Source organism: Arvicola amphibius, chromosome 9, assembly GCF_903992535.2.
Source record: "Arvicola amphibius chromosome 9, mArvAmp1.2, whole genome shotgun sequence".
NCBI classification, from domain to species: domain Eukaryota; kingdom Metazoa; phylum Chordata; class Mammalia; order Rodentia; family Cricetidae; genus Arvicola; species Arvicola amphibius.
This window is the reverse complement of record NC_052055.2, coordinates 42,698,400-42,724,814: the sequence shown is the minus strand read 5'-3', so window position 1 is coordinate 42,724,814 and position 26,415 is coordinate 42,698,400. Positions and strand designations below refer to the sequence as shown.

The 26,415-nt window shown below is 51.8% G+C and overlaps 1 protein-coding gene across 2 annotated transcripts in view; it reads right to left on the bottom strand.

The window, feature by feature from the left end:
- Positions 1–26,415, bottom strand: part of Parvb (parvin beta) — an 83,521-nt gene that overhangs the window by 5,876 nt on the left and 51,230 nt on the right. For both annotated transcript variants that reach the window (XM_038343478.1, XM_038343479.1), the window contains exons 5-11: positions 20,252–20,392; positions 18,348–18,463; positions 15,645–15,703; positions 11,816–11,835; positions 6,325–6,386; positions 5,854–5,922; positions 775–876 (exon numbers count right to left, since the gene is read on the bottom strand). In XM_038343478.1, coding sequence (XP_038199406.1) covers positions 775–876; positions 5,854–5,922; positions 6,325–6,386; positions 11,816–11,835; positions 15,645–15,703; positions 18,348–18,463; positions 20,252–20,392 — 569 coding nt within the window. The remainder of the gene's footprint in view (positions 1–774; positions 877–5,853; positions 5,923–6,324; positions 6,387–11,815; positions 11,836–15,644; positions 15,704–18,347; positions 18,464–20,251; positions 20,393–26,415) is intronic.

The following is a 26,415-nucleotide window of genomic DNA, read 5'->3' as shown; positions in this document are numbered from 1 at the left end:
CACAAATATACACGTGCGTGCGCATGCGCGCTCATCTTCCGTAGATGGGCAATGTCTGGGGAACTGCAGCATACTAAACAAGCATCCTCCACCGTCGCTCCCTAACAATATAGAAAGCAGCTACTTTGCATAGCATTTGCATTGCATTAAGTATTATAAGGCACCAGACAGGATTTAGCATCCACAGGAGGAAGTGCGTAGGCGCCATGCTTTATAGGACATTTCACATGTGGGCCATGAACATCTGCAGGCTTTGGTACCCAAGGGGGCCCTGGAACCTGTCCCTAGCAGATTCAGAGGGACAGTTGTAAATATTTGGAAAAAAGCCCTATTGTGGCAGGAAGAAGAATAGAAGCAAATTGACACAGCCAAGAGCATGAAGTAAGAGACATATGCAGACACATGCCACGGAGCCACACATGTATCACCCAGGAACACAGCATTTGGAGGCTCCCAAAACAGGGACGCCCAGAGGGCTGTGTGCAGCATTTGACCAGAGTCATAAAAACAAGCAAACATACAAACAAAACAAAAAAACCCAAGCCTGTGGGAAAGACTTGGAGAGATGACAGAGTAAACCCGGATGTACTGCATGACACAAAGGGGTTTCCTATCCTGTCTTCAGAGAGCTACAGCAGACTGAACCCCACATGTTGTATAGTTCACATTCTAAAGACACTGTAGGGCTGCGGTCGGTCGGTGGCATCGGGGGACATTCCTCTGTCTAGTCCAGTGAGCATGGCTGGGACCGTTCTCAGGAGACAAGGCACCTACCTTCTGGTCGAAGCTGTCAGGAGTCAGGTAGAAGTTGTGGAGGGGGACGAAGTAGTCCTCAAGGAGGCCCAGAAGCAGAACCAGGTACACGCCATCTGCAAACTTCAGAGAAAACTCAGTGACAATTCTGGGGCATGTGTGGGATGGACAGACACCCTGCATGTGTATAGGAAGATGAGGGAATGCCCACAAGCTGCAGTGCCCACCCCAGGACCCCATCCCCACTCAGCACTCCTACCCTGCACTGAGAACTCTCAGCAGAGCTCAAGGGAAGAGGCCCATGCCCTAGTCACCCACAGGAGGGGACCAGGGGCTCAGAAGAAAGGGCTCTCACTCTTGACACCCATACTCCTCCCTGAGCAAGTCGGGAAGGGGCAACAGCTGCTTTTGCAACGGTAGCGATGGGCCCCTGAGATATAGAATACAAAATTTGCCAGCTTAACCAGCTTTAAACAATTTGAATCTTTAGATTGATTTTATGTGTGTGAATGTTTTGCCTGCATGTATGTATGTGCTCCATGTGTGTGCCTAGTGCCCATGGACGTCAGAAGAAGATATTGGATTCCCTGGAACTGGAGCTACAGCTGTGAGCTGCTGTGTGGGTGCTAGGAATTAGACTCAGGTCCTCAAGAGGAACAAGTGCTCTGATCTATCGCTTCGGCCCTTAAACTTTTAGTATGTGTGTGCACACATGTACCACAGTTCACATGTGGAGTTCAGAAGACAACCCTACTTCCACCATGTGGGTCCTTGGAGTTGACCTCAGGTCATTGCCTTAACCTGGTGATGGGCCCCCATCTTGGCTGCTTTCGGGTGTTCCAGTAGCATGAAGAGTATCCATACTGCCGTGCACTGCCACCACCACTCATCTGCGTTAAACACTGATTGCCTGGGAACCCCCACACTCCTTCCACTGTTACTGTTGTTATTATTGTTGTTATTTTATTAGTTATTATTTTATCTTTAGATAATGTAGCCCAGGCTGGCTTCACACTCAAAATGATCCTCCTGTTCCAGCTTCCTGTGTGCTAGCATTTGGGATTTGGTTTTGGGTTTGTTTTTTGGGGGTTGTTTGTTTTGTGCATGTGTGCATGTGTGTGTGTGTGTTGTATTGTGTATGTGTAAACCTACAGGCAAGCATGTAGAGGTCAGAGGGCATCAGGTGTCCTCCTATATTGCTCTCAACTTAATTCCCTTGAGCCAGGGTTTCTCACTGAACCCGGAGCTCACCATTTTCAGCTAGTTTGGCTGGCCAGGGAGCCCTACGGATCCTCCTCTCTGGTCCCTCACAGCACTGGGGTTACAGGTGCACATGACCACACTTGGGTGCAGGGGATTTGAACTCAGGTCTTGATATTTGTATAGCATGTGCTCTGGTTCATTGAGCCTGCCCCCCCTCCCCAGCCAGTTTTTTTTAAAACAGGTTCTCACTCTAGCCTTTCCTGGTCTGTAATTTTCAGCCATTGTCCTGCCTCAGTCTCCCAAGTATTGATAAGAGGAACATATACCATCAGTCCCCATATCCTCTCTACCTCTGTTGACTTTTTCCTTGACTAACCATTTTAACTGTGGCTCTCTGTACACCTCCACCACTCAGACCGCTGGCAGCATCACTAATGGGCAAGCGATGTTCAGAACTTCTGAATTTGACTATATTTCTTATTTTTAGATTTATTTTGTGTATGAGTGTTTTACCTGCAAGTATGTATGTATGTATGCATGCATGCATGTATGCATGTATATATGTATAAGCATAATGTGCATGCCCATTGTCAATGGAAGTCAGAAGAGGGCACTGGATCCTCTGGAACTAGAGTTTAAAAATAGTTGTGAGCCACTATATGGGTGCTAGGACCAAACCTGGGTCCTCTACAAGAGCAACAATGATCTTAACTACTGAGCCACCTCTCCAGCCCCCTTGATTCTCTTTTAATTACATTATTTATTTGGTGAATGTATGAGCACACACATGCACATACATGCCACGACGCACATGTGGAAGTTAGAGTACAATCTGTGGGGGTCAGTTCTCTCCCTCAACCATTCGGGTTACAGGACCAAACTCAGGTTGTCAGGCTTGGCAGCAAGGATCTTCATCCTCTGAATCATTTTGCTGGTCCCTGAATTTGGCTCTTTAAAAGCTTATTAATACAGAAGGTAGCTTTGGGGGTCACCGGACATATTTGAACCTCAACACACATGGCCAGTGAATGGCAGGAACACCCACAGAATCCTTCTACCATTAGAAGGATCCATCAATCAGGCTTTTCTAAGATCCCCAGGCAGGACTCCTGGAAAAGCAGGAGCAGTTAGGACACCCCAGAGGCTGTCAGTTTCCAGGGACTAGCACCTCCAAATATATAAATGAGAGCAGGAAAGGGAGGTACCCCTTTAAAAGCTTAGATCCTTTCAACCCAGCCCTCCACTGTCCTGAGGGTCTTGGAGACTCCCTGCCTGACAGCATTTAAATGGAAAGGGAACATCACAAATATCTGATTTTAAGACCCAGGAGCTTGGGAGGAAATGCCTTTAAGAAGTAAAAGACATAAACTCATTTGTGAGTGGGAAACAGGGCCAGTCACCAAGCACAGACTTAATAAGATGCCTGTGATGGCTAAAGCAGACTTTGCCTAGTTTACACCGTGTGATGATGGCCAGGAAGAAAAAGAACGAGCAAAAATGCAGATTTCCCCCTGGTCTAAGATGCTCTGACTGATGAGTCCTGTGGGGCCACATAAGAAGTGGGCTGCCGTGGATGTGGGGCAGCTGCCCACACAGCCAATGCCAGCTCCTGTGATCAGACCTCCCCAGGCCTCATGGTGCATGCTGCGTTGCTCTTACACCTCCGCGTCCGCCTCCATTTCTAGATGCTAGCCCCAAGGAAACAGAAAGGTCACAAATAACTGTGGCCAGAACACCTGCCACTCGGCACGCTCGTGAGTGGGAAGTGGTCCAATCCCAGCGCTGCTTTCTGCTAATGCAGCCTCGCACCTGAAGGCACCTGAAGGGAAGGTAATTATTTTAACAGTGCTGGGGAGGGGACCAAGCTCTGTAACTGAGTTGCATCTCCCAGCCTAAGAAGGTTACAGTTAAGAGGCCAGCGCCAGCATGGTGGTGCATGTCTATAACCTTGGCATTCAGGAGTCTGAGACAGGAGGATCACCAAAAGTTTAAGGCCAGCCTGAGCTATAAAGTGAATCCAAGTCCCTGTCTTCAGGAGAGAGAGAGGCAGAGAGAGAGAGAGAGAGAAAGAGAGAGAGAGAGAGAGAGAGAGAGAGAGAGAGAGAGAGAGAGAGAGAGAATGAATATGACACAAAAGTGAAATAGCTTCAGACAGAGACATCCATCTCTTGCAAAAAGATGCCCAAACATATTTAGGGAGGGAAAAAAACACAACACATTACAAACCAGCTGTCCAGTGCAATCGACTGCTATTAAGGAGAGTGTGTTGTTTTATGCATGAACACTTTGAAAGAGACCCAGGCGGAGTTGGGGGAGGGGTGGGCAGTAGGGAGGGAGAGACACAGCTTTTCACGTTAGCTTCCCAGGCTTCAGGAAATGGAAAGTGTCATGCAGCAAGTGCCGCATGAGCAAACAGCTAAGGATAAGCGCTGCTTTTGCAAATCACGGGCACGCATGTGCACACGCACACACACGCATACATACACAATCTGCTCCCTTAGGCAGACCATGCTGCATACACCCAGAATCCCCAGAAGGAGGGCTTGGAACAAGCCCCGGAGTGCAGTGGGGTGATATACTATGGTGACTTCTGTTTGTTTTCCTTATCTTCATTTTCAGACATTTCTGCGATGAACCTGAATTACTTTTTTAATTAGAAAAGCAAATGAGAGAAGTTAAGGAAAGAGAAAGCAATAGAAGAAAACGCCCAAGGGTTTAGGAAGGATCAGCCGCGCATTAGGGATGTCTGCACCGCCGAGGATTCAGACTCAGAACTCACAACTAAGCTGGGGAGAATTCTGTGAGACCCGCAGGGCTTGTATGCTTGGAGACTGTCACCATGATGGTGCTCTAGCTGAAGGAGGGAGCATATGAGATACATATGGCAGAAGTGTTTTGTCCCTATTCCCCAAATGGATGATTATTTTATTTCTATTCTTGTAAGTTGTATGATGTATGGGGCAGGCAAGCGGTTCGTGTCCCAGTGCGTATGTAGTCACATGACAACTTGCAGGAGTCAGTTGTGTCCCTTCGCTAATGTGCGTCCCTGGGGATCAAACTCAGGCCATTAAATTTGCTTGGTAATCACCTTTACCAGCTGAGCCATCTCGCTGGTGCCAGGCTGGATGGGGCATTGTTCCCGTGCTGCCACAGGATCAAATGGGAGGCTGCAGCGTCTCTGCCAGAGAAGCAGAGGACACAGAAGGTTCTAGACCCAGAGACCTTTGGAGCAAAGGGCCCTGTGGCAGGATGGGATGGAGTCTTGAGGGTGGATAATAAAGTTGAACTGTCTCTCTCAAAAATAAACTCGAATCCTAATCCCTAGACTCTGTGCACGTGACTCCATTTGGAAACAGGGTCTCTGTCACATTTGTGCCATTAGGGTGGGCTCTAATCCAGCACGATGGTCCTCTGCTCTCAAGCATCCATTTCTAGACACTAACTCTAGGGGAGCAGACGGGGTGGGGGTGGAGGGCACGGAGAGCTGTGTGCCGAATGCAGATGTACAGGCACAGAGAGGCAGACGCAGGAGGAGGCCACAGAAGATGGACGTAATGCATCTATGGACCCAAGAACACCAAAGCCCACCTGCAGGAACACAGCAGAAACCACACAGAGGCTGGGAAGGAGCTAAACTGTGATTCTGTGCCCGCACTGTGACTCTGGACTTGAAGCTTGCAGAGCTCATGGCTCCAGCCTTCAGTCCCTGGCTGCCAGAGCTGCAGGAAGCAGAGAATCTGAGCAGCCAGCTAGGTTGGGCAGAAACGATGCTGTGAGCTACATACTGGAGGCTCCCCCTGAGAGAGACAAGGTGGTCCCACTGGCTCCTGCACCCTACCTGAGTTGAGAGGTACTAGAAACCCAAGCCAGAGGGACCCTCCACCAAAGCCTGCCTACCTGGGTCTCCAGGTCAGTCACCTCCAAGTTCAGCTTATTCAGGTGCTTGTTCACAAATGTGATGAGAGACTGTCAAAGCAGAGAAGCAAAGGCCATATCAGCAACCTTCTGCAGAATTCCCCCAACCCCCAATATGGCGGGCTGAGACCCTCCAGACCCTCCTCTGGTGGCTAAAACAAAAAGGCTGTGTATCAGAGACCACACTCTTAAGCCAGGCCTAGTCTTAGTGACACAGTGCCAACAGGGATCGAGCTGTACATTCAGACTGGCCTACATGACCCTATTGTAAAAGAGCCGCGCCATGCCACACATTGCTGAGGGTGGTCTCAGCATACAAGGCAAACCTTAGAAATTCCAAACACCTTTCATCCCATCTCAGCCTGCCTTGGGTCTGCAGAGTCTAGGCGGAGTCTACACAGGTCCCATGAAGGGTGGTGATGGGGGCCGGGGCTTTGGGAGGGGGGAATCTACCTTCTTCACAAGGTTGAGCTTGTCCGGTGCATGGTCGAAAAGTGTGTCGAAGGCATCCCGCTCTGCCACGACATGCAAGAGAGAACACAGAGGGGAGTTCTGGAGAGGACTCTGCTGCTCTTGGTTCTGGAAACAGCCACCCTGACCCCTCGGGATGTTCTGCCTCGGGTTTCCAGCCTGTTCTATCCCTCTAGTTTCTGCCAGAGCAGAGGAACCTGAAGACTGGCATTGCCCAAGTGTGAGTAAGACCGGGATCGCGATCTGGTTTATGAACCAAGGGTGCGTGGGGCTTTCTCAAAATCTTTTAACCATCTATGAATTTTTGGGCCTGGGGTCACACACGGACACCTACGCACTCCCACTGAGCTCCTGAAGCATCCTTGTCTCTCCTAAGATCTACCACTGTCTGTGAATCCCACCACTTCTCCACTTGGCCAGGTCTGCTGTCCCCATGTCTGGTCCACCTCCCCTTCCCTGGGGATGTCCATAGCTTCCAGGGCAACTGGCCTCTTCCCCTTCAGCATCCAGACTCTAAAAGTGCAACTGGATGTCCTCTCACCCCCTTATCATTCCGAGACTGTGGTCCATCCTCTCTTCCCAGGCTCTCCAAAACGGTCTCTCTGAGGTACAGCCCTGTATAGGGCCTTTAACACAGCCTCACTGCTCTCCAAGGTCACTTCCTCTGAAGGACTCCACAGGAAGGCATCTGAGCCCTTGGTGTCCTCTGCAGGCAGCCTATTCCTCCCTGAGAACCCCAACACCTCTTTCTTCCCTGGTGAACCACAACCTGTTCTGTCACATGTACAAGCTGCCACCCCAACCCACCCCAACAAGCACAGAAGTCCCCACCCTTCCCTACTTGATTAAGGTCACCAGTGGACAGAAGCCTTGAAAAATTAGTATATGAAAAAAAAAAAAAAACAAGTTGGCAAAGAGGAAACCCTGGAACCCCGAAACCCCTCCCTTCTCACAAATGGACACCTCCAGTCCACAAAAGCTGGCAGAGAAAAGAATTTTTTTATTAATCTGAAAATGTGCCTGTGCTTCTGGCTCAGGACCCAAGCACTCCTGTGTCTGTGGGTGGCCTGGGGCTCACTGTAACACTGTGGCACACCCCTGGGGGCAGTTGGAAGATGCTAGTGAGAGATGATGACACATGAGTTTGTGTGAACTACATGTGACAAACAGAGCACTCAGAAAAGCCCACTCTATGCAAATGAACCAAAATATCCTTGCTATGCAAATGAGGGGAAAGCCAGCTCTAAGGTAACAGGAAGCCCAGCTCTGCAAGCTGAAGGCCTCACTTCCTCCCTTGGAAGTGGATCGTTCCTCTGGAAACCTGCAGCTCTGGCTACTACTCTGTGTCTCTCTGTCCTTTGTTCAGGGACAGGAAAACCCGGAACCCCTCCAGAGGGGCCCTCTGAACCTCTATATCTGCCAGTATTTGAAAGAAGTAGGAGACACACGTCTTCAGGATAGAAGACTGCAGCCCAGGTCAAAGCAGAGGCCTGGGGGCCACACGGCCAACAGCACTGCCTAGGGAGGGGGGAAGCCCTGGAAAGGACCTAGGTCCTGACCTTTGTCTGCTTGGTTCTTGGGGCGTTGTAGGCTACTGGGACCAAGCCAGCAGAAAGGCCATCCACTCCCAGCTCCACCGTGGTGTTCCAGTGGGAGGGGGTGCACAGGGAGCCTTCTCCCACCTTGGGGGAGGGGGAAGACTGAGGAGGATGAAGGAGGAGAACGGAGAAGGCTAGGGTGAGCTGAAAAAGCCAGTCAGGTGGTTTAGAGGAAGCCTCCTACCCACCTAGCCCCAAAAGGAAAGTGCCAGAGATTCAGGCCAGGGTAGGGTCTGGAGACATCTCTATCCAAACTGGGGCCTCGTTGTAAGCCTTGGGGAAGGGGAGAGGCTGAATGAAGAGAAGGAACCCTGTGTGTGTGCATGTGTGCATGCTGGAGCGAGCGTGTGTGTCTGTTGGGGGAAGGGAGGCAGCTCCTTCCTCTCAGAGTCGGTGTGGACAAAAAGCTACCCTCAGTTAGCGCCAGCTGTCACTCTCTGCCACAATCAGCTAAGTCAGATTATCCCCCGGAAAACAATCTGTAAAGGGGCAAAAGGAGCTTAGTCTTCATGAAACAGCACAGCCCTGTAAAGCGGCTTAGGCAAAGCCCCAGGAGCCAAGATGCTTGACGTCACTGGTTTATTTAGCCGGGCCACCGCTGGGATGGCAGAGCACTATGTGGGCGGCTGCTGGGCGCCTCCCACGCTGGCTGCTCACCTGGGCCTAGAGGAAGCATCAGAGTGTGTTCTGTGGCCAGGAGGGACCTAGGGCTCTAAACAGGGTTTGGGGGGAAGAGGACAGAGCTGGGTTCATATCCTCACTGTGTGACATGAAAGCCCACAGACTTCAGGCCACTTCCGTAGCCAAAGGGTTTCTTCCTTTGTAAGTAGGAACAACCCAGTCTGTCACTCCACCACCCTGGTGAGCATCAAGAGCTAGGATGGGGCCCCGGGGACAAGTCTGGCCCTCAGGCATGTCTCGGTCTCCACAATTTCCCTCTTGTGCTGGGGAAGTTACTAGTTGGGAGGGGCACAGACAGAAGGGTCCCAGTTCTGCCTGGAGCCTCACTCAGTCTCCTTCAGACTAAAGGTTCTCTCCAGTCCACATTTCTGAGACCCCTTGAAAGCAAAGGCTAAGGCCACAGTGAGTCACACATCGACCCAGTGTCAGGTATCCAGGACAGGGTTGGGGATTCCTATTTCTCAGTCCTGCAGCCCCTGCTCATACTGCTCAGCTTCTGAGCTTTGACTAACTCTGTCAGGCTGGTCTCTGGCAGCACCCAAGTGTGTATGTGTGGACAAGAGGTTAGAGTCATGGAGGGATGGAGGAAAGGTCCTCGAGGTTCAAGCCAGGCTTGCTGGAGCGATCAGAAGGGGAAGGGCATGCCCACCAGAGTGAGCAAACCGTGCAAAGAGAAATTTGAGAGCCCGGAGTTTATTTAAGAGCAGGGTGGCCCGGGAGGGAGGCTGACAGGAGTTACACGGCTCAGTGTGGCATCCTGGGTGCACGATGACCAGGGGGTGTGACCAGGGGGTGTGAACCCCAGCTCAGAGTTTTAGCAGGGGTTCTAGTAGAGAGGGGAAGGGGGGAGACTGAGTCACAGCAAACTGAGCGTGGGATGAGGGAGCTGCTTCCGTTTCTTGCCCATCCCATCCTGACAGCTTCAGAAAGGGCTCCTGAGTGGGGGAACTGGGGAGGAAGGGCCACCAGCTAGAGAAAAGGCAACTGGCAAAGCCGTTGCTATGGAGACCAGGCTCTAACCTCCCAGCTCCCAGGAGACTTGTTTCCAGGGAGAGGAAAAACCTGCTCCCACCTCAGCCAGGACATGACAATGATGGGAAGTGGCTGGGTACCCCTTTTTCTGCTGGAAAGATGGAAGACGGGCCAGAGAGGAGCTGTTCCCCCTGCTCACAGCACTTGAAGGCCAAGCAGGCTGTGGGAACTGGTTCCAGCAAGGATCAGCCTAGGAGGGTCAGCATGCTGTCTCAGACCCTCCTCACAAGAGACAGGGTTTAGGGAGGGCTGCTGAGATCCTGCAGCCTGGGGGTGAGTGACTGCCTTGAGCAAAGGAAGAGGCATTGGGAATGACTACAAACTGTCCTGGGACAAGGGAACACACACCAACACTGACACTGCTGGGAGTAGGGCTGACGGATGATTATAGACACAAAGAAGACAACCTGAGAGGAGAGGACCAGTGTATGCTGGTTGGTGGCAGGGGATCCCTAGTGAGCGACAGCCAAGCCATGAGGGAGGAAACCATGGGGTAATTGAGCAGGAGGGCAGCTCAGCCGGAGAGCAATGGAATTGAGGAAGCCACAGGGTGAGTCCTAAATACTCAGGAGGTAAAATAACCAAAGAGGTCACAGGGGATGCGATGTCTGGGACATCCTTAGAGGCCACTGCAGGGACTGTGGACTGTAAACAGATATGACAAGGGGTGTTTGGGGACCTTCCTCTCCAGCAGTGTGCAAAGAAGCTGAGGGCTCAGTGGAAATCCACATGGCAGAGGGCACCGTGGTAGCAATGGCAGTAGTGTAACAAGACCCTAGCAGGGCACTGAAGCCAGATGTGCCCAGAAATCTTGTGTTACTCACTCCCCACCAAGAGGATGCCTGGGAGCCCAGGGACTCGCTGCACCGAAGCTAAGGCTGTCAGACGTGTAACTAGGAGACCTCTTTGCGTCAGCAGAAGCACAAGGCGGGGGCGAAACTAATTGCCTGTCACTAGCTAATAGCCTGTTTCATCTTACGCCAGAGCATGTGAGAAGTGAAGTCAGTACAGCCTCCGAGGCCTCTTATGGCCTCGGATGTCCCCAGCGCTGCGGCTGAGTCCTGGTGCACCTGGCTTTCCCCTTGGGAGCCACACCCTGTGTGCCTTGCCAGGTGTTCTTCCCAGCTGCCAGGGCTCCCAAGACACCAGCCAGGGCCCAGGCTCCCCTCCCCACAACCAAACCAACTCTTCAAATCCTCTGAACCTGAAACAGGCCAACCCAAACACAGAAGTGACAGCTCCACACTCAGAGGCATCTCAGGCCCCCTCATTTGTCATCTTCCCACCTCTGGCCTCTGCATCCTCAGGGGAGGCCATAGGGAGAGCATGGCTCAAAACCAGCCTGCACCCGGACACCACCAGGGGTCCCTCGTGGACCCACAGCTGCCTCCACCCGCCTCTCCTTCACAGACTGGACAGAGGCTCCCTTCTGCCTTCCTTTATTTGGGTTTAATAACAGTGACATTACAGGCTAGGATGGAAACGGGAAAGCTGAGCTGCTTTGTCAAAATGCTGAAACACCCGTGGATTCTCCAAGCACCTGTCCATTGGAGAAGGTGCAGGGTCACATGGCTGCAGCTTTCTCTAAGACTTAAGACCTTTCAGGCCATCAGAGCTGGGTCTGCCCCCCACAAGGGCGACTCACATCCTTCGACCCTCCAGATTAGAGAAGAGCGCTCTGTAGGGTTGTGGAGGAGGCACCTGAACCCCAAGAATTCCCCAGGGTCAGGCACACATCTGGAACTGAGCTGGGAGCTTCCAGCTGGCTTCTGTTTTCCTTCCCTCCTTGCTGGCTGGTGAACAGCATTGTGGCCAAGGATTTTCTGTTTTGAACTGCCCACATCAGCCTCCCTTGCTAAGCCGGGAGCCAGCTTCTGCTTCCCAGGGTTTAAATGCTGCCCCACACAGGTTTTTGGTTCCTTTGTCGGTGTCTCTTGCCCATGGGACAAGGTCAGGTGAGAAGTAATCACCTCCTTTTCTTTCTCCCTCCCTCCCTAAAAGTAAACTAGAGACATTCTCCAGGCGGGCACTCCTCCTTCCCTGCAGCCTCACCCCTCCGGCCCAAGTTCACAAGCATGACCTTGAGAAGCCCAGAGCTTTCTGGGCTGGACCCCGTGCACCCACAGGTCTCAGCATGTCCCATCCCTAACCAGGGTACTTACCAAACCGGCCCATCATGATCCTGGAAACAAGGACAAAGAGTCAGATGGTCACTTGGACCAAGTCTTAAGAGGGGGACAGGTAGAGTCAACCAGACCCCAGCACCCAGCCCCAGGGCCCCCTGGTAAGGGACATGTACAGATGACTGATATCAGCACATGAATGACAGCAGACTGCCCTCTTTCCTGACACAGTGACCACCATGGTATGCCATTTGGAGGGGACAGACATAATGGATCATGGGACATAGGAGTATATTGATCCTGGTCAAACTGTCTCATAGCCGTGCCCATCAGATAGAGCAGTGTTTCTCAGTCTGTGAGTTGTGGGCCCTTTGGGGGCCCCAGTGGCCCTTCCCCAGGTTCACCTATCAGACATTTTGCATATCAGATACTTACGATTCATAACAGCAGCTAAATTACAGTTGCGCAGTAGCAACGAAGTAATTTTATGGTGGGGGTCACCACAACATGGGGAACTGTATTAAAGGGTCGCGGTGTTAGGAAGGGCGAGAAGCACTGGGATAGAGGGTGAGTACGGAAGGAGTCTGGAACTTTGGGCTAGAGAAGCCATTTGCTCAAAGATTAATGAGCTGGTTGTGAGAACTTGGAAAATAACGCTGGGAAACCGCGCTGGTGACGTTTTGGAGGGACTTTTGAGAGTCCCTCAAAGACTCCATGGGGTTTTTTTATTTTTACTTTTTGCTATTCTGCCTGTATGTACGTCTGTGTGGGGGTGTTGGATCCATGACCTCCGCCTCGGTGTCTACCTCCAGGTTCCCTCCTTGAGTTCCCGCCCTGAATTCTCTCAGAGGTGAGACTACAGCTGGAAACTGGAGTAAACCATTTCCTTCCTCAGGTGCCTTTGGTCACGGTGTTTATCACAAACATGGAAAGTAAACTAAGGTAGTTTGGCTGCTGCTAACCCAGCCACCATGAGTCATGGTCCTGGAGCCAACTTCCAGCTGCCACACACATGTCCCCTTCCTGAAGCTAAGAGATGCATTCAGTCCCTAGGCAGCAACCTCTAGGGCAAGGCCTTGGGCTCCGTCTCAGTAAATACTTACTGGAAAGACCCACTGTGTGCAGGAAATAAAGACACAGAACCAAACACCCTGAACCTGGACCTGGCCAGAATTTCTCCTCCACAGCTCAGAGCTACTAACAAGGAAGATCGTGAAAGATTATGGGTGTGGTAAGGCCATTCACTCCTGTTTAGTTGGCAAGCTGGAAGGGCTTCCTGGAGGGAGAGCCCTCTGGGAAAGACAGAAGGAAAGTAGGAGCTAAGTGTTAACAATGTGCCCGGTGTAGTATGCATAACTGGATCCCAGTACTCGGGAGGCAGAGGCAGGCAGATTTCTGTGAGTTCAAAGCCAGCCTGCTCCACATAGTTAAGACCCTTTCTAAAAAAAAAAAAAAAAACAACCCACTAACCCACTAACCTCGGGCCTGTGCATCTCCAAAGGTACATGCACCAGAGAGGACACAGAGAGGTGAACAGCAGGGATGCTGATGGTCCGTTGTAGTTTTAGCAGGCACCTGATGCTCTATGGGGATCCATCAGAGCCACCGTGGCCACAAGGATGGGGGTGGGGGTGGAGAAGAAAGAGTAAACTCCAGGTCGGGCAAGAGGATGACAGCAGACAAGGGACTAGAGACATCTCAGCTCCTCCCTTGGCTACGTAGAAGAGTCTGGCATCTAGCAGAAATGGCTCAACGCAAGTGTCCCCATCCCTGACTCCAGGGTGCTCCTGCCCCTGGAAACACCACAATGGGCACAGAACATCCCAAGCCCTCCCCTGAGTCTGATCTTACATCCTACCCAACTGTCTTCTTGTCAGCCCTGGAATGGATGAACCGTGTCCTCCACCTGCCCTGCTCTTCCATGACCAGCTCTGGCGGGCACACAGCGGGCCTCTGGAGCGCTGGGCACAGATGGTGGGCAGTTAGGAGGGCATCGGCCAAACACCTCTCTCTGCTTTCAGGTTTTGCCCCTGATGACTGTGGAACCCCCAACACCTCTTGCTGCCTTCTCTGGTCCCCCTCACCCTGTGTAGACTGCAATAAATGGCTTCAGCTACTTCCCACAGCCGTACAGGCCCCTGACCACTCAAAGTCATTAGGTGGAGTATGTTCTCAACAAATCCCTATCTCAGAATGACCCGAGACTTGCTGTGACCCACAGAGAAAAGGCACGGGTCAGGAATCCAGGATGGGGCCAGGATGAGGGTACTCAGCCTCTCAGAACACAGAGGGAAAGAGAGCTGAAGCTCAGCCCGTGAGGAGGAAAGGCAGTGTGAGAGGCTCCCTGGGTCCATCAGGACCTGGGAAGCCCTCGGATGCAGATACCACAGGACCCGTCAAACAGCAAGGTTAGCAAACTGCCTGGCTGAGCCCATTCACATGGCTGCCTGCAGGCTTGTGTGGAAAAAAAGATGGCCCAGGGGTGGTATCTCGAGTCGCGCCACCAAGCCCCCACCCGGCTGTGCATTCCCTGAACTCACCCTTCTGCAGCCACAGACCCACGGTGCTGGCACAACACACTCACACCTGACATCACCCCCCAACCCCAGCTCCCTGCCCTTCCCTGAGGGCTGCGGGAAGCAGGAAGGAACACACACACCACAGGGCACACTGCCATAACTCCCATTCCCTGGCAGCCCACTCACCATGCCTGAGTGGATTCCGTGCCAGTCAGCTGCTGAAAGGCCATAGACACACAGCCGTAGCATCTCCGTGAATGGAGCTGGTGAGCTAGCTGACACCATCGAGGTTTTAAATATTGAAACAGGTTTAGTCAGGAGGGGCAAAAGCAGTGAGTGCCTAGGATCTGTCATGGGCGCTGTGGGACCACACACATGATGCACTACCTGGTTTGTTATTAGGGTATAGTTCCTCTAGGCTTTTAAACATTCTAGCTTTCTCAAAGAGACCAGAAGACTCAACAGTGTCCACCATAGGTCAGTCAGTTCTGACTGATCACATGGCCCCTCCCTCTAAAGGAGCAACTGGTGATTGACAGATGAAAATTAGGAAACAAGCAAGACACGACAGGTTCCATGGCCATCCTGAGCTAACACACCTTGTACCCATGACATTCTTTCAAATTTGGGGGCAGGGGGTTGAGACAGGCTTTCTATATGTAGCTTTGGCTGTCCTGGAACTAGCTCTGTAGACCAGGCTGGCCTCAAATTCACAGAGATCCACCTGCCTCTGCTTCCCGTGTAGTGATGGAATTCAAGGTGTATGTCACCACCACCTGGCTTAATTTTCTTTTAATTGTATGTAATGCATGTGTAATGTATGTGTACACACACACACTTTTGTACGGAGGGCAAAGACTGACTCATCACCTTGTTTTTTGAGGCAGGGTCTCTCACTGATCCCGGAGCTCACTGATTTGGCTAGAAAGACTGACCAACGGGTTCCAAAGAGCCTCCTGTCTCTGCCACCCCAGTAATGGCATTACAGGCATGCACTCTTGCACCTGAATGTTTTTTTTTTTAATGTGGGTGCAGAAGATTAGTTTCTCACGCTCACACAATAAGCACTTTACTGACTGAACCCATCCCTTCAGTTCATCTTCTAAAATAAGGAATCAGCCTCCGATGGTAGAGACGGACACGGAAAACCCAGAAGGAAATGTGTGGAGGAAGGAAACACACGAAAAAAAGCATACACAAGATTAAAGAATATGGAGAAATACAGGCTCCCCCAGGCCAGTGTCCCTGCCTGAAGCCAGAGGCGGGGCCTGGCTCGCATCGGGCATGGGTCCCTGAGGATCAGTTGACATGAGGTACAAAACCCTGAGGGGCAGTCGCCATCCACTTACTCCGTGGTTGTGGTCAGCTCCTCCGAGACGTGGCTGGAGTGCAGCAGGCCTTCCCGCTTCTGAAAACCGCAAAGCAAGCAGATCAATGCATAGGCCGCGGGGCAGGAGTGGAGCAGCGAGCACCTGCTGACCTCATGGGAAGTCCCCTCACCCTGGGCAGGCTGCCAGCCTAGAAAGGGTCACACACCCAGTGCACGCTTCATGCCCAAGGAAGGTATACTCCAGATGACCACAAGGGAGACCCTTTCAGTGCCTGTGACTGTCCCCAAATTGTTCACCATGGTGCCCTGGGATATGGCTACTAAGCAAGGCTCAAGAGAAATGTCTCAGGAAGGACACACCAAATAACGCCCCTATTCTGCAGCTGGGATGAAGAACATGGGCAATCAGGGAGTTCATGAGGCATGCTGGAAAACACCAGAGGAAGAACCTGTGAGCAACAGGCCATACAGAAAGTCCCAAACGTGTCTACCCAGGGCCTCGGAACTTGTTTTTCCTTGGTGGCTTCCAATACCGGTGAAAAGAGGCCACGGAATAATGAGCACTGATGAACTCTGAAGCTGGGATGAATGGCACTCTTGAACACGGAAGAGCAGAACAAAGGACTACAGCCATGAACCCGGGACACTAAAGACAGCTGGCAAAAGCCGAACAGGGCCAAGAGGACTGCTTCCTGAAGCCAGCAGCGCTGGGAGAAGAAATCCACCTGCCACTGGAAGCCCCACTCACCCCATTAGTGGCGCTTCACCCCAGCAACCCTGGTAAGCACACAGAGGTGCCAGGAGGAGGGCAGAGGGACGGTGGATAGCAGCCCAAATACACTGGGACTCCCCGGAGGCCAGCCAAAGTAACCAGAACCACAGGCCCCTTCTTGAAGCTTCTGAAGGACAGAAATCTGTTCTAACAAGAAGCCCCTCATGCTCTTCCCTGATCTGGCCTGCAGGGATCTTGTAGACTCATTCTTATTAACAAGTAACGGCAGCTGACTACCTCAGCTTGGCTCACCCCCGGCCTTGCATCAACTGATACTCAAGAGCCCGCCAAATAAAACTCTAGGTGTTTGGTTCACCTATTTACATGCTAAGAGTGAATGAGGGGCCTTTTAGTTGCTGGGCATTAGGGAAGTCATTGGTAAACTTAGAGCTGGATAATTGAATGGTTAGCAACATCACCCGGAGTTTGTAGGGAAATCACGGCAACCCTGAGAAATCAAGAGGCAAAAGCAACCGAGAGCCCAACGCTTCCACTGCTGGGGGTAATCAAGGCTTGGGCTTCCTGCCTTCCAGCTGTGAAATGCCGCATGTCTTGCTTTGCCCCATCTCATGTAAGACAGTGGGTTTCCCGAGCAAACATATGGACAGCCCGGAGGACCTCAGGAGAGGCGGAAAGAAGTTCTGAGCAGGCCTGGGGGGTGACTTCTGAGAAGCTGCCGCCCAGCTGGACCTCCTCACTGAGGTCTCTTCTACTTTGGGCTCTGTGCTAACAGCTCAGGAACCCTGGTCAAGGCACAGCATGCTGGAGGGGACTTGCTGGAGGGGGTCAGACTTTCCAAAAACCCAAGCTTGTCTTGGACCAATGTGTAAAACTGAAAGGAAATACTTGGACAGTGAGCCCGCTCAGCACTCTTGGGGCCTGGAGCTGACGTAGGTAGGTTTAGGAACCATTTTTCCCATGTGTCCTTGGGAAGCCTTTCCCAGCCTGCTGCCTGTGAGCCGGCAGCCAAGACTAGGGCCACAGGAATGGTCCCCCTGGGTCTGCGTCATTCTCGCTGACCACAAACATCCTGATTGGGAAGGAAGCAAGGAGAAATGGCAGGTGACCTTCACTTAATATCAGAAAGGGCCTTGCCAGCAGGGTACAACTAAGCTCCCAGGGTAGAAGAGAGGTCAGTATGGCTTCAGAAAACACAGGCTCAGCCAGGTTGTCATGGACCACAGGCCACAGAACAGATAAGTTAAAAATTCAGAGAACAGAGTGAAACCGAGCATCTCCAGTAACGTAAACACCATTGTCACACAGGTCCCGACTGTGACCTCAGACCTTTGGCAGACACAGTGGCTCTTCCAGGCCAAATGGGATTTCCTCATTCAGGGTCCCCACAAATTCAGGCGTATGCCCGGCACCCAGTAGGTATTTAATACGTTGAAGTCATGCACAGGAACCAAGTCAGGCCAGCATCTGTGTGCTTGAATGCTAAAGCCCAGGACAGCACACATGGAAAATCTACGCCTGGCCCCATTATCAGGACCCCAGGTCCTGGCTCACTTCTCTAAGTAAATCAAGAGAAATGAACCTAAAAAAAGAGATAATGGGGAATGATGGCTTATAATACGGAGCAAATGTGGAGAGCCTTTAATTTGGGTGTCTATTTCATTCTGCCGGTCGCAGCCTCCTCCAGTGTGTAATAAGCACATTCAAGGGGATTGGATTTCGACTCGGTGGCTTTGGAGAGAAATGAGCGTTCTTTTCAGAAATCTGGGAAATTAAACCTCAACACCCGTGTGCCACTCTTCAAATCAACGCCATTGTTCCCTCTCCAATCATTTCTCAAAGAGCCAGGGTGAGATATGCATTTTATCAAGAGGGAAAAATACAAGGTAGCCTCTTGGGATGGGGGAAAGGGCTGGAAAACTACAGGAAGAAAAAGAGGCAGCTTGCCTCGCCAGCAGAGAGACGGGCGAAGAGACGGCCCAGTGTACTCACCCGGACGACCACCACCTGCACGGTGACATGCTCGGGAAGGTGGATGGGGGCCCTGAAGTGCATGGCCAGGGAGACGAGGAGGTGAAGAATAGACACCAGGTTCTTCCCATGGATAGCTTTGGGTGGAGAGGGAAGAAAGAGAAGCCTCGGATCAGATGCTGTAGAGAGCAGGGGACCATCTCGAGGGCAGGTCTCAAGGAGACCTCTGGGGGAGGACGAAAGGACCTCAGATAGGGAGGCCCCAAAGGGCTTCTGCCTGCTTATGCCTGGCTTCTCTCTATTCTTTCTTGTTGGCTCAAGGCCACTTGACAACCATGTTCTTTTTATTTTATTTTTCATTTTTTTTTTTTTTTTGGCAGGATCTCACTATGTAGTCCTGGTTGGCCTAGAACAGCTAGCCTCAAACAGACAAGGATCCACCTGCCTCAGCTTTCCAAGCACTAAGATTAAAGGTGTGTGTCACTATGCCTGGTCCTGGCAGTGACTTTTAAAAGCCTCGTGTTCTTTAAAGCAGAGAGTTGCAGGTTGCAGGGAGAAGGGGCAGGTCATAGCCACATACACCACAAGAACACATGTCATTATCATTGGCACTAGGCAAACTTCTGCTGCTATACGATCAGCTGTCCCCATGGGGGTGATTGACAAGGGTAGGGGCTATTCTGGGTCCCAGTTGGTCCTGGCTGCCTGCCCTGGCTCTCGCTGAATAGAAAGTTTCAGGCCAGGTTATAGCAAATCTGTGGAAGGGTTTTCAGCTCTTAAGTCACCTCCTACCCATAGCCCCAGCACCTGAGTTTGAAGGATAGGTCTACCCAAAGTCATGCCAAGAAACCAGGGGCAGGGCCAACCCTGTCCCCACAGCCAAGATCTGGGCTCTTATGCAGGGCACAGAGCCCTGGCCCTGAAGGGCAGGCTTTGGGATCATTCCACCTCACACCTGCCTTGCAAGGAATCAGAGGAGGTGGGGACATGGGCAGGACAGAAGCCATCAGCTTTTTCAGCTAGCTCATCTCCTCCTGTTCCCTCTGAGCTAAGAACTGTGAGGCCACAAACCCCTCAAGCCAGCTGACACATGACATTCCTGAGCTAGCAATGGGCTCCTTGGCACCCGCTCCAGTAGGCCACCCCCACATGGGTTCACTTTGTGCCGCTACACTGGGTGTTGGGTGTCAAGTCCCAACAAAAAATTTTTGGACCAGGCATATAATCCCAGCATTCAGAAAGTGGAGCCAGGAGAATAGGCCAGCCTTGGATACATATTGAGTTCAAGGCTAGCCTGGGCTACATGAGACTCTTAAAAGCAATACAAGGTCTTAGGAGACGTCTCCGTCCATAAAATATTTATCACACAAGCATGAGGACTCAAGCTGAAGTTTTAAAAAAAGCCAACTGTGGTAGCCCATGCTAGTAGTCCTGGCACAGGGTAGTTGGGGACAGAAGGAGCGTGAGTTCACTGGCCAGCCAGCCCCAACTCATTGGTGAGCTGCAGGTCTCAGTGAGAGGCCCTACCTCAAAACAAACAAGGGGCATGGTTCCTAAGGAGCGCTGCCTGAGGCCCGCCACTGGCCTGCAGACACTCCACTCAGACCCACACAAAATAAACAAACAAACATATGAACAAATAAGAACCCTAGAGGTGAGACACGGTGGGGGTGGGGGAGTGTGTGTGTGTGTGTGTGGTGTGTAAGGGGGTGGGGAGGCAGAGCCCTGGTGTGTGATTGTGCCCTTAGCTGTGTGTCTCTACCCTAGCGTCTCCAGACCTCTCCTCTGCCACCTGGCCTCAGGCACAACAGGTCAAGAGGTACACTGGTTTTAACCACAAGGCCATACTGGAATGATCGATGACAACACGGAAGGACAGAGGATGGTTCCTTCCAACACTCGGTCCCCACACAGGGGCCACTCACAGTCCACATTCCAGCGCAGCGGCCAGCCGTGGGGCCGAAGCAGGTCCTGCACAGCCTCCAGGACCGTCTGCAACTTCTGCTTTTGCCCGATCTCGGACTGTGTCACTTCGGCCACATTCAGCTTGCAGTGCCCCAGCTTTTCTGTGGAGACAAGGACAAGGTCATGAGGCAGAGCGTCCAGGCGGGAGGAACTGGAGCCACCCGCGCACGCGTGCGCGCGCGCTGGCTGGAGCAGGGACACCAGGCGGGGTCGGGCGTCTTAGCCTAGATCCCTGGGACGGCGGTACAGGTACCGTGCTGAGCCAGGAAGCTCTGGACTTGGGAGGCCATTCCTACTGTTAGGAGGTTACACGATAGCAAGTGAAGGGCAGTTAAGAATGAAGCAGGCGCTCGGGAGCAGCTCATGTGCACGAAATGGAGAAGACCCCTTCACGATGCAGCTGGGGGTCCAGTGTTGTCGTGGTGGCGGTCAGGCACCGGACACCACAGTGGAAGAACAGAGCTGTTCAAAAGTTGTCCTCTGGCCTGCTGCCAGCTAGAACCCTCTAGGTGGGCCTGGGAAGCTACACCCATGAAATCGCAGCCACATGGCTGCCTCAATAAGACCTGACAGTGGCAATTCCAGTTGACGTGCCACAAAGCCCCACCCCGAGATGAAGAAACGCAGGCAATTAATGGCTGCCAGGGGCAGGAGAACCCGTCTTCTCCTGGTCAGCCTAAAGGCCCACGTAGGAGCAGCACTGAATGCACTCACTGAGCCGCAAATACACAGATGTAAAATTAATAATTAAGGAAGAGGTCACGAACTTGAGAGGAAGCGGGGGTGCAGGGGGAGAGGTGGAAAAGGTGGCAATGGTGAAAACACAGTGCTCTTTCGTAAAATTCTCAAAAAAGTCCTTAAAAGTTTATATTAAAAGCAAAAGTTAGCTGGATGTGGTGGCGCATGCCTTTAACCCCAACACTCAGGAGGCAGAGGCAGAATCTGTCAGGGTTACACGGTGAAATCTTGGTCTCAAAAAATGAAAAAAAAGTTGTCATCTGACCTTCAGGCACACACACATTACCCCGCCCACACACATACATACATCATACACAAGTGATAATAATAATAGTAATTTAAAAATAAAAGCAAAAAGTGTGATAGGGGAATGAAGGAGAGGAAGTTCCTGGGTCGGCCTCAAAGGGTGGCTGCCTAGAGTGTGGGAAGGGGAGATGTCCCAGCAGAGACCCAGACTGTGCATTCTGATAAACACAAGAAGAAAAGCTCAGCGAGGCTCCCCTGCCTTCCCAGGCTCCTTCTCCCGTCTCTAACATTTTCACACCGCAAGAAGTTTGATTGGAGATTTGCCGAGTTGGTGACTGTGTCGTTTCTAAGAACAGGCAGGAAGCACTCCGGAGGAGCCTGGCCCTGAATTTGTCGCTTTGGCTCAGGATTCAATTACCTAGACAGGGACCCAGCCGCCTTCAATTTCCTTTGGGAATCGGGGAGGCAGCAGGTGAGAGCAGGTAGCCACAGATACAGCAGCCAGCGCTCCAGCCCCCCCCCCCCCCCCGCCGAAGGCAGGGAGCCCCGTTCCTTCCTAGTCTTTAATTCCAAGATGTGATATTTCCTGACAGGGCTCCTCTGCCAACTAGCGAAGGCGCAGACCCAGGGTGACGGGAGGCAATTTCCTGGAATGTAATTACCATGTCCTTAGCCCGGGATGCAAAGCTGCCATCAGCCACATTGTCACTGAGATCATGAACCCTGCTAAGGTCCCACAAAGTTCTGCCACATGCGTTTTCCTGGGCCTGGGACTTCAGTGTTCTTGCCTCCCCACCTCTGCCTCCAACTTCCAGCTCCTGCAGTTAAAATGGTCTGTTCTTCTGCAGTCTGCAGGACAAGATGGCACACGACCGTCTGCTACACACGGTACAACCCTTCAATCAATCACATGTTCCCTCAACAAACGGCTGCTGGGCACAGGTGCTGGAGACACGTGAACAAGAGAGGCCCTCAGTGGGTTGACACAGTGAATGTGACAACCAAGAAAGACCATGGAGGGACACATGACAGGACGGGCAGAGGTGAGCGTGGTTCCATATTGGGGACCAGAGGGCCGGCTTCCATGGGTTCTTGCCACCCGTCACCGGGGTCACAGGCCCCAACAGGGACACGTGTGTGAGCAACATGAAAACACACAGCAAGCTAGGCCCACAGGTGTGCAGCAGCCAAGGACAAGGCAGACCCTGGGGAAGGGAACAGGGAAGAAGGAAGGGACAAAGAGAACCCAGCATGCCCACTTGTCCCCTGCCACCAGTGATGTCACCTGGAATGGCAGAGGAGGAGGCAACAGAGAAGGGAAGGCAAGCTCATCAGGCAGCGCTGGCTGAGGAAGAGCCGAGTGGTGACCTAGAGAGGTTCGTTCTCCTGGCCCCAGGACCAGAGGTCTGAGACAGGTGCTGGTTGCTTTCTTCTCTGTGTCCCCACATGGACGTCCCTCTGTGTGGAGCTGTCTCCTAAGCTACATTATTATTTTTTTTTTAATGAGACGTGGTCTCCCTGTGTAGCTAGGCTGTCCTTGAACTCACTCTCCCTGCCTGAGCAGTTCAAGTGCTGGGATTGGTGGTATGCAGCACCTCCCCTGGCTAGTTTCTTCTCATAAGGATGCCAGTTGGAGCTGGAGAGATGGCTCAGCGGTTAAGAGCGCTGGCTGTTCCTCAAGAGGCCCTGAGTTCAATTCCTAGCCACCACATGGTGGCTCACACCCATCTGTAATGAGATCTGGTGCCCTTTTCTGGCCTGCTGGCAAACATAAAGGCAGAACACTATGTATACATAGTGAATAAATATTTTTCTTTAAAAAAAAAATAAATAAATAAAAAGGACACTAGTCATACTGGAGTAGGGCCAAGCCCCATAACCTCGTTTCAAATTAATCACTTCTTTTTAAAACGTGTCTCTAAACACAGTCACATTCTAAGGCCTGAGGGTTAGGATGTTGTCTAACTAACTAACTGGGCCGCTGTTGCTATGATGAAACACCATGACCAACAGTAACCTAAGAAAAAAGGGCTTATTTCGCTTATATAGCCCAATCATAATCCATCATCAAAAGCAGGCAGGACAGGAACACAAGCAGGGCAGGAACCTGATACAGAGGCCATGGGGGTGGGGGGCTGTGCTTGCCCCTCGTGACTTGCTGCGCCTGCTTTCTTTCTTCTTTTTCTTTTTGAGACAGGGTCTCTCTACTAATTCTGGCCGTCCTTGAATTCACTGTGTAGACCAAGTTGGCCTCAAACTCACAGAGATCTGCCTGCCTCTGCCTCCCGAGTTCTGGGATTAAAGACATGTGCTACCACCACCTGGCTTCAGCCTGCTTTCTTATAGAATTCAGGACTACCAGCCTAGGAGTGGTCCCATTCACAATAGGCTGGGCCCTCTCACACTGCTCACTAATTTAGAAAATGCTCTATACATCAGACGATGGTGGAGCACGCCTTTAATCCCAGCATTTAGGAAGCAGAGGGAAGTGATTCTTCATGAGTTCAAGGCCAGCCTGGTCTACAAGAATTAGTTCCAGGACAGCTAGGTCTGTTACACAGAGAAACCCTGTCAAGAAAGGAAGGAAGAAAGCAAGGAAGGAAGGAAGGAAGGAAGGAAGGAAGGAAGGAAGGAAGGAAAGAAGGAAGAAAGGGGAGGGGAGGGGAGGGGAGGGGAGGGGAGGATATGTCCTACAGCAGTGGTATTCAAGGTTCCTAATGCTGTGACCCTTTAATACAGTTCCTTATGTTGTAGGAACCCACAAACCATAAAATTCTGTTTGTTACTACTTCATAACTAATTTGCTACTGTTACGAATCATAATGTAAATATTTTTGGAGATAGAGGTTTGCCAGAGGGGCTGCCACCCACAGGGTGAGACCTGCTGTCCTAGAGGCCTGCCCACACTCTGATCTAAGAGGGGCATTTTCTCAGTTGAGGTTCCCTCCTCTCAGACGATTCCAGACAGTGCCAAGTTGACATAAAACCTATCCAGTGCTGATGTCAGTGTATGAATGTGAGGTTAGGAAGCAGGTCCTGTATCCCACCATCTCGCCTTAGGTCTCTATTACACAGTGACTCTACTAAGCAGAGAAGAGATTTCTCTGCACAGCCACCAGGTACTGATCTGCCAACTGCTAGGGTTGCAGATGTGTCATGGCCTCTTCTTATCAGTGTGGAGGAGTCAGAGAAAGGCTGAGTGACCCTTGAGCGAAGTACGTGGCTGAGGGTGATGGCACACATGAGGAAGGAATAAAAATGTTCCAGTGGGTACCAGCTGGCTCGGGAGACCCTCAGTATCCTACACAGGCATTCCACCCTGTCCACCAACTAACCCAGCCAAGCTGAAACCTGGCCTGCCACAGCAGTTCCCTGCTGCTTCCAGCAACTCCTCTCAGGAATAGAGGATCCTCTGGGTTCCCTGGTGGCTCAGAGGATCAATGCCACATGGCCAAGTCCAAAGGTCCATGCCCTCCTCATCATTTACGCTCGTCATCCACTCAAAAACATCTCCTCAGGTTGGGGACGCAGCTCAGCGGGTCACACGCTTGCTTTGTGAAACATGGGAACCTGAGTTCAAGACCCAGAACACAAAAAGCAAAATGTGTTCATGTGCACACCTGTTCCCCAGCATTTTTTAGGAACAAGAAGGAAGGTGCAGGCAAGAGAGGCCCAGGAAGCTAGTGAGTCATCTAGCCTGGAGCAGGCTGAGGTAAGCAAGAGACCCTGCCTCACACACAGGGGAAGGAGGAAGGACATATGCAGCTGTCTTCTGACCTCCACATGTGCACATGGCCCACACATGCCCCATTCTCATGTGCACACCCATGCAAAAAATATAATTCAAATAAAATTTAAAAAGTACCTCCTACTCCCACGTGACACTCCTCAAGGGTCCCTTCCCATATGTTGATCTCACCAGACTTCTTTGCTGAATCCACTCATCTTGACCAGTCCTGGCATCACCGCTGAAATCTTATTGTTCAGCCAGCACCTCTTATTTGATCTAACTCTGCCTTTGGAAAGCCCAAGAGCCCAGTGCCTACTCCAAGGTCACTCCTGGGATCCCCGGTCTCAGAGGTCATGGGAGCTTTCATTACTTCTCATCAGAAACAGCAGTGCCCACACAACCAGGCAAAGATGCGTTGACTGATGTCCTCTTCAGCCTTGAATACTCTTCCCATTGTCCTTTTCTCCGTCCAAACCACTTAACATAAGAGGCTTCCAAGCTGCTTTTTCAAGTACCAACTGGAGATATTCAAATGAGAGGCTATAACAACCACTCCACAGTACAAAGACAGCAGAGCTTGGGCAAGCCTCAAGCCTCACGTTACCCGGCCTGGAGCAGCAACAGGGCGGCTTCAGGTCAGTGCCGCATCTACCAGGCAAACTGAAGGGGCAACCAAAAGCACGTGTCCAAGAGGTCAATAACATCTGCTCTCAAAGATGGACCAGGGCAGGCATCAGAGCTGTCGACAGCCAGCCATGGTCAGTGTAGATGCAAAGTCGGAGCCCGTCCCGTGATCCCGAGACTCAGCACCACCTCGAAGGATCGCTCCACGGAAAGGCACTGCCATGGGTGAGTGTTGGGAGCGACAGAGGCAAAAAGCAGTGCTTGCTGCTCAGACATGAGATGTTCAGATCCCAGCACCCCAGTCAGGTGGCTCATAAACATCTGAACTCAGCTCCGAGAGAAAGATCTGGGTGTGGCAGTGCCCACCCATAATCCCAGCACAGATGGGGGTGGGGAGGAAGGGTTGGGGGGGACCCCTACAGCTCACTGGCCAGTTAATCTTGCCAAATCAGTGAACTCCCAATTCAGTGAGAGACCATACCTCAGTAAATAAGGTAGAGAGCAGCTGAGGAAGACACCTGACATTGACCTCTGACCTCCACTCACACATGCATACATGGGCACATGCACCGACACACACACACACACACACACACACACACACACACACACACACACAGCATGGCCCTTACCAGTCCAATTACCAAGTCCAAGAGCCAAAAGAAGGTAAGTTGCTCCTACACTCAAACCCCTGGAGAGGAGGCGGGCTAACCACCCAGGGTAGCCCCCCCATCTACTGTGATCATGTGACACATCATTTAAAGCTCAGGTGCTCCCTTGTCCTCA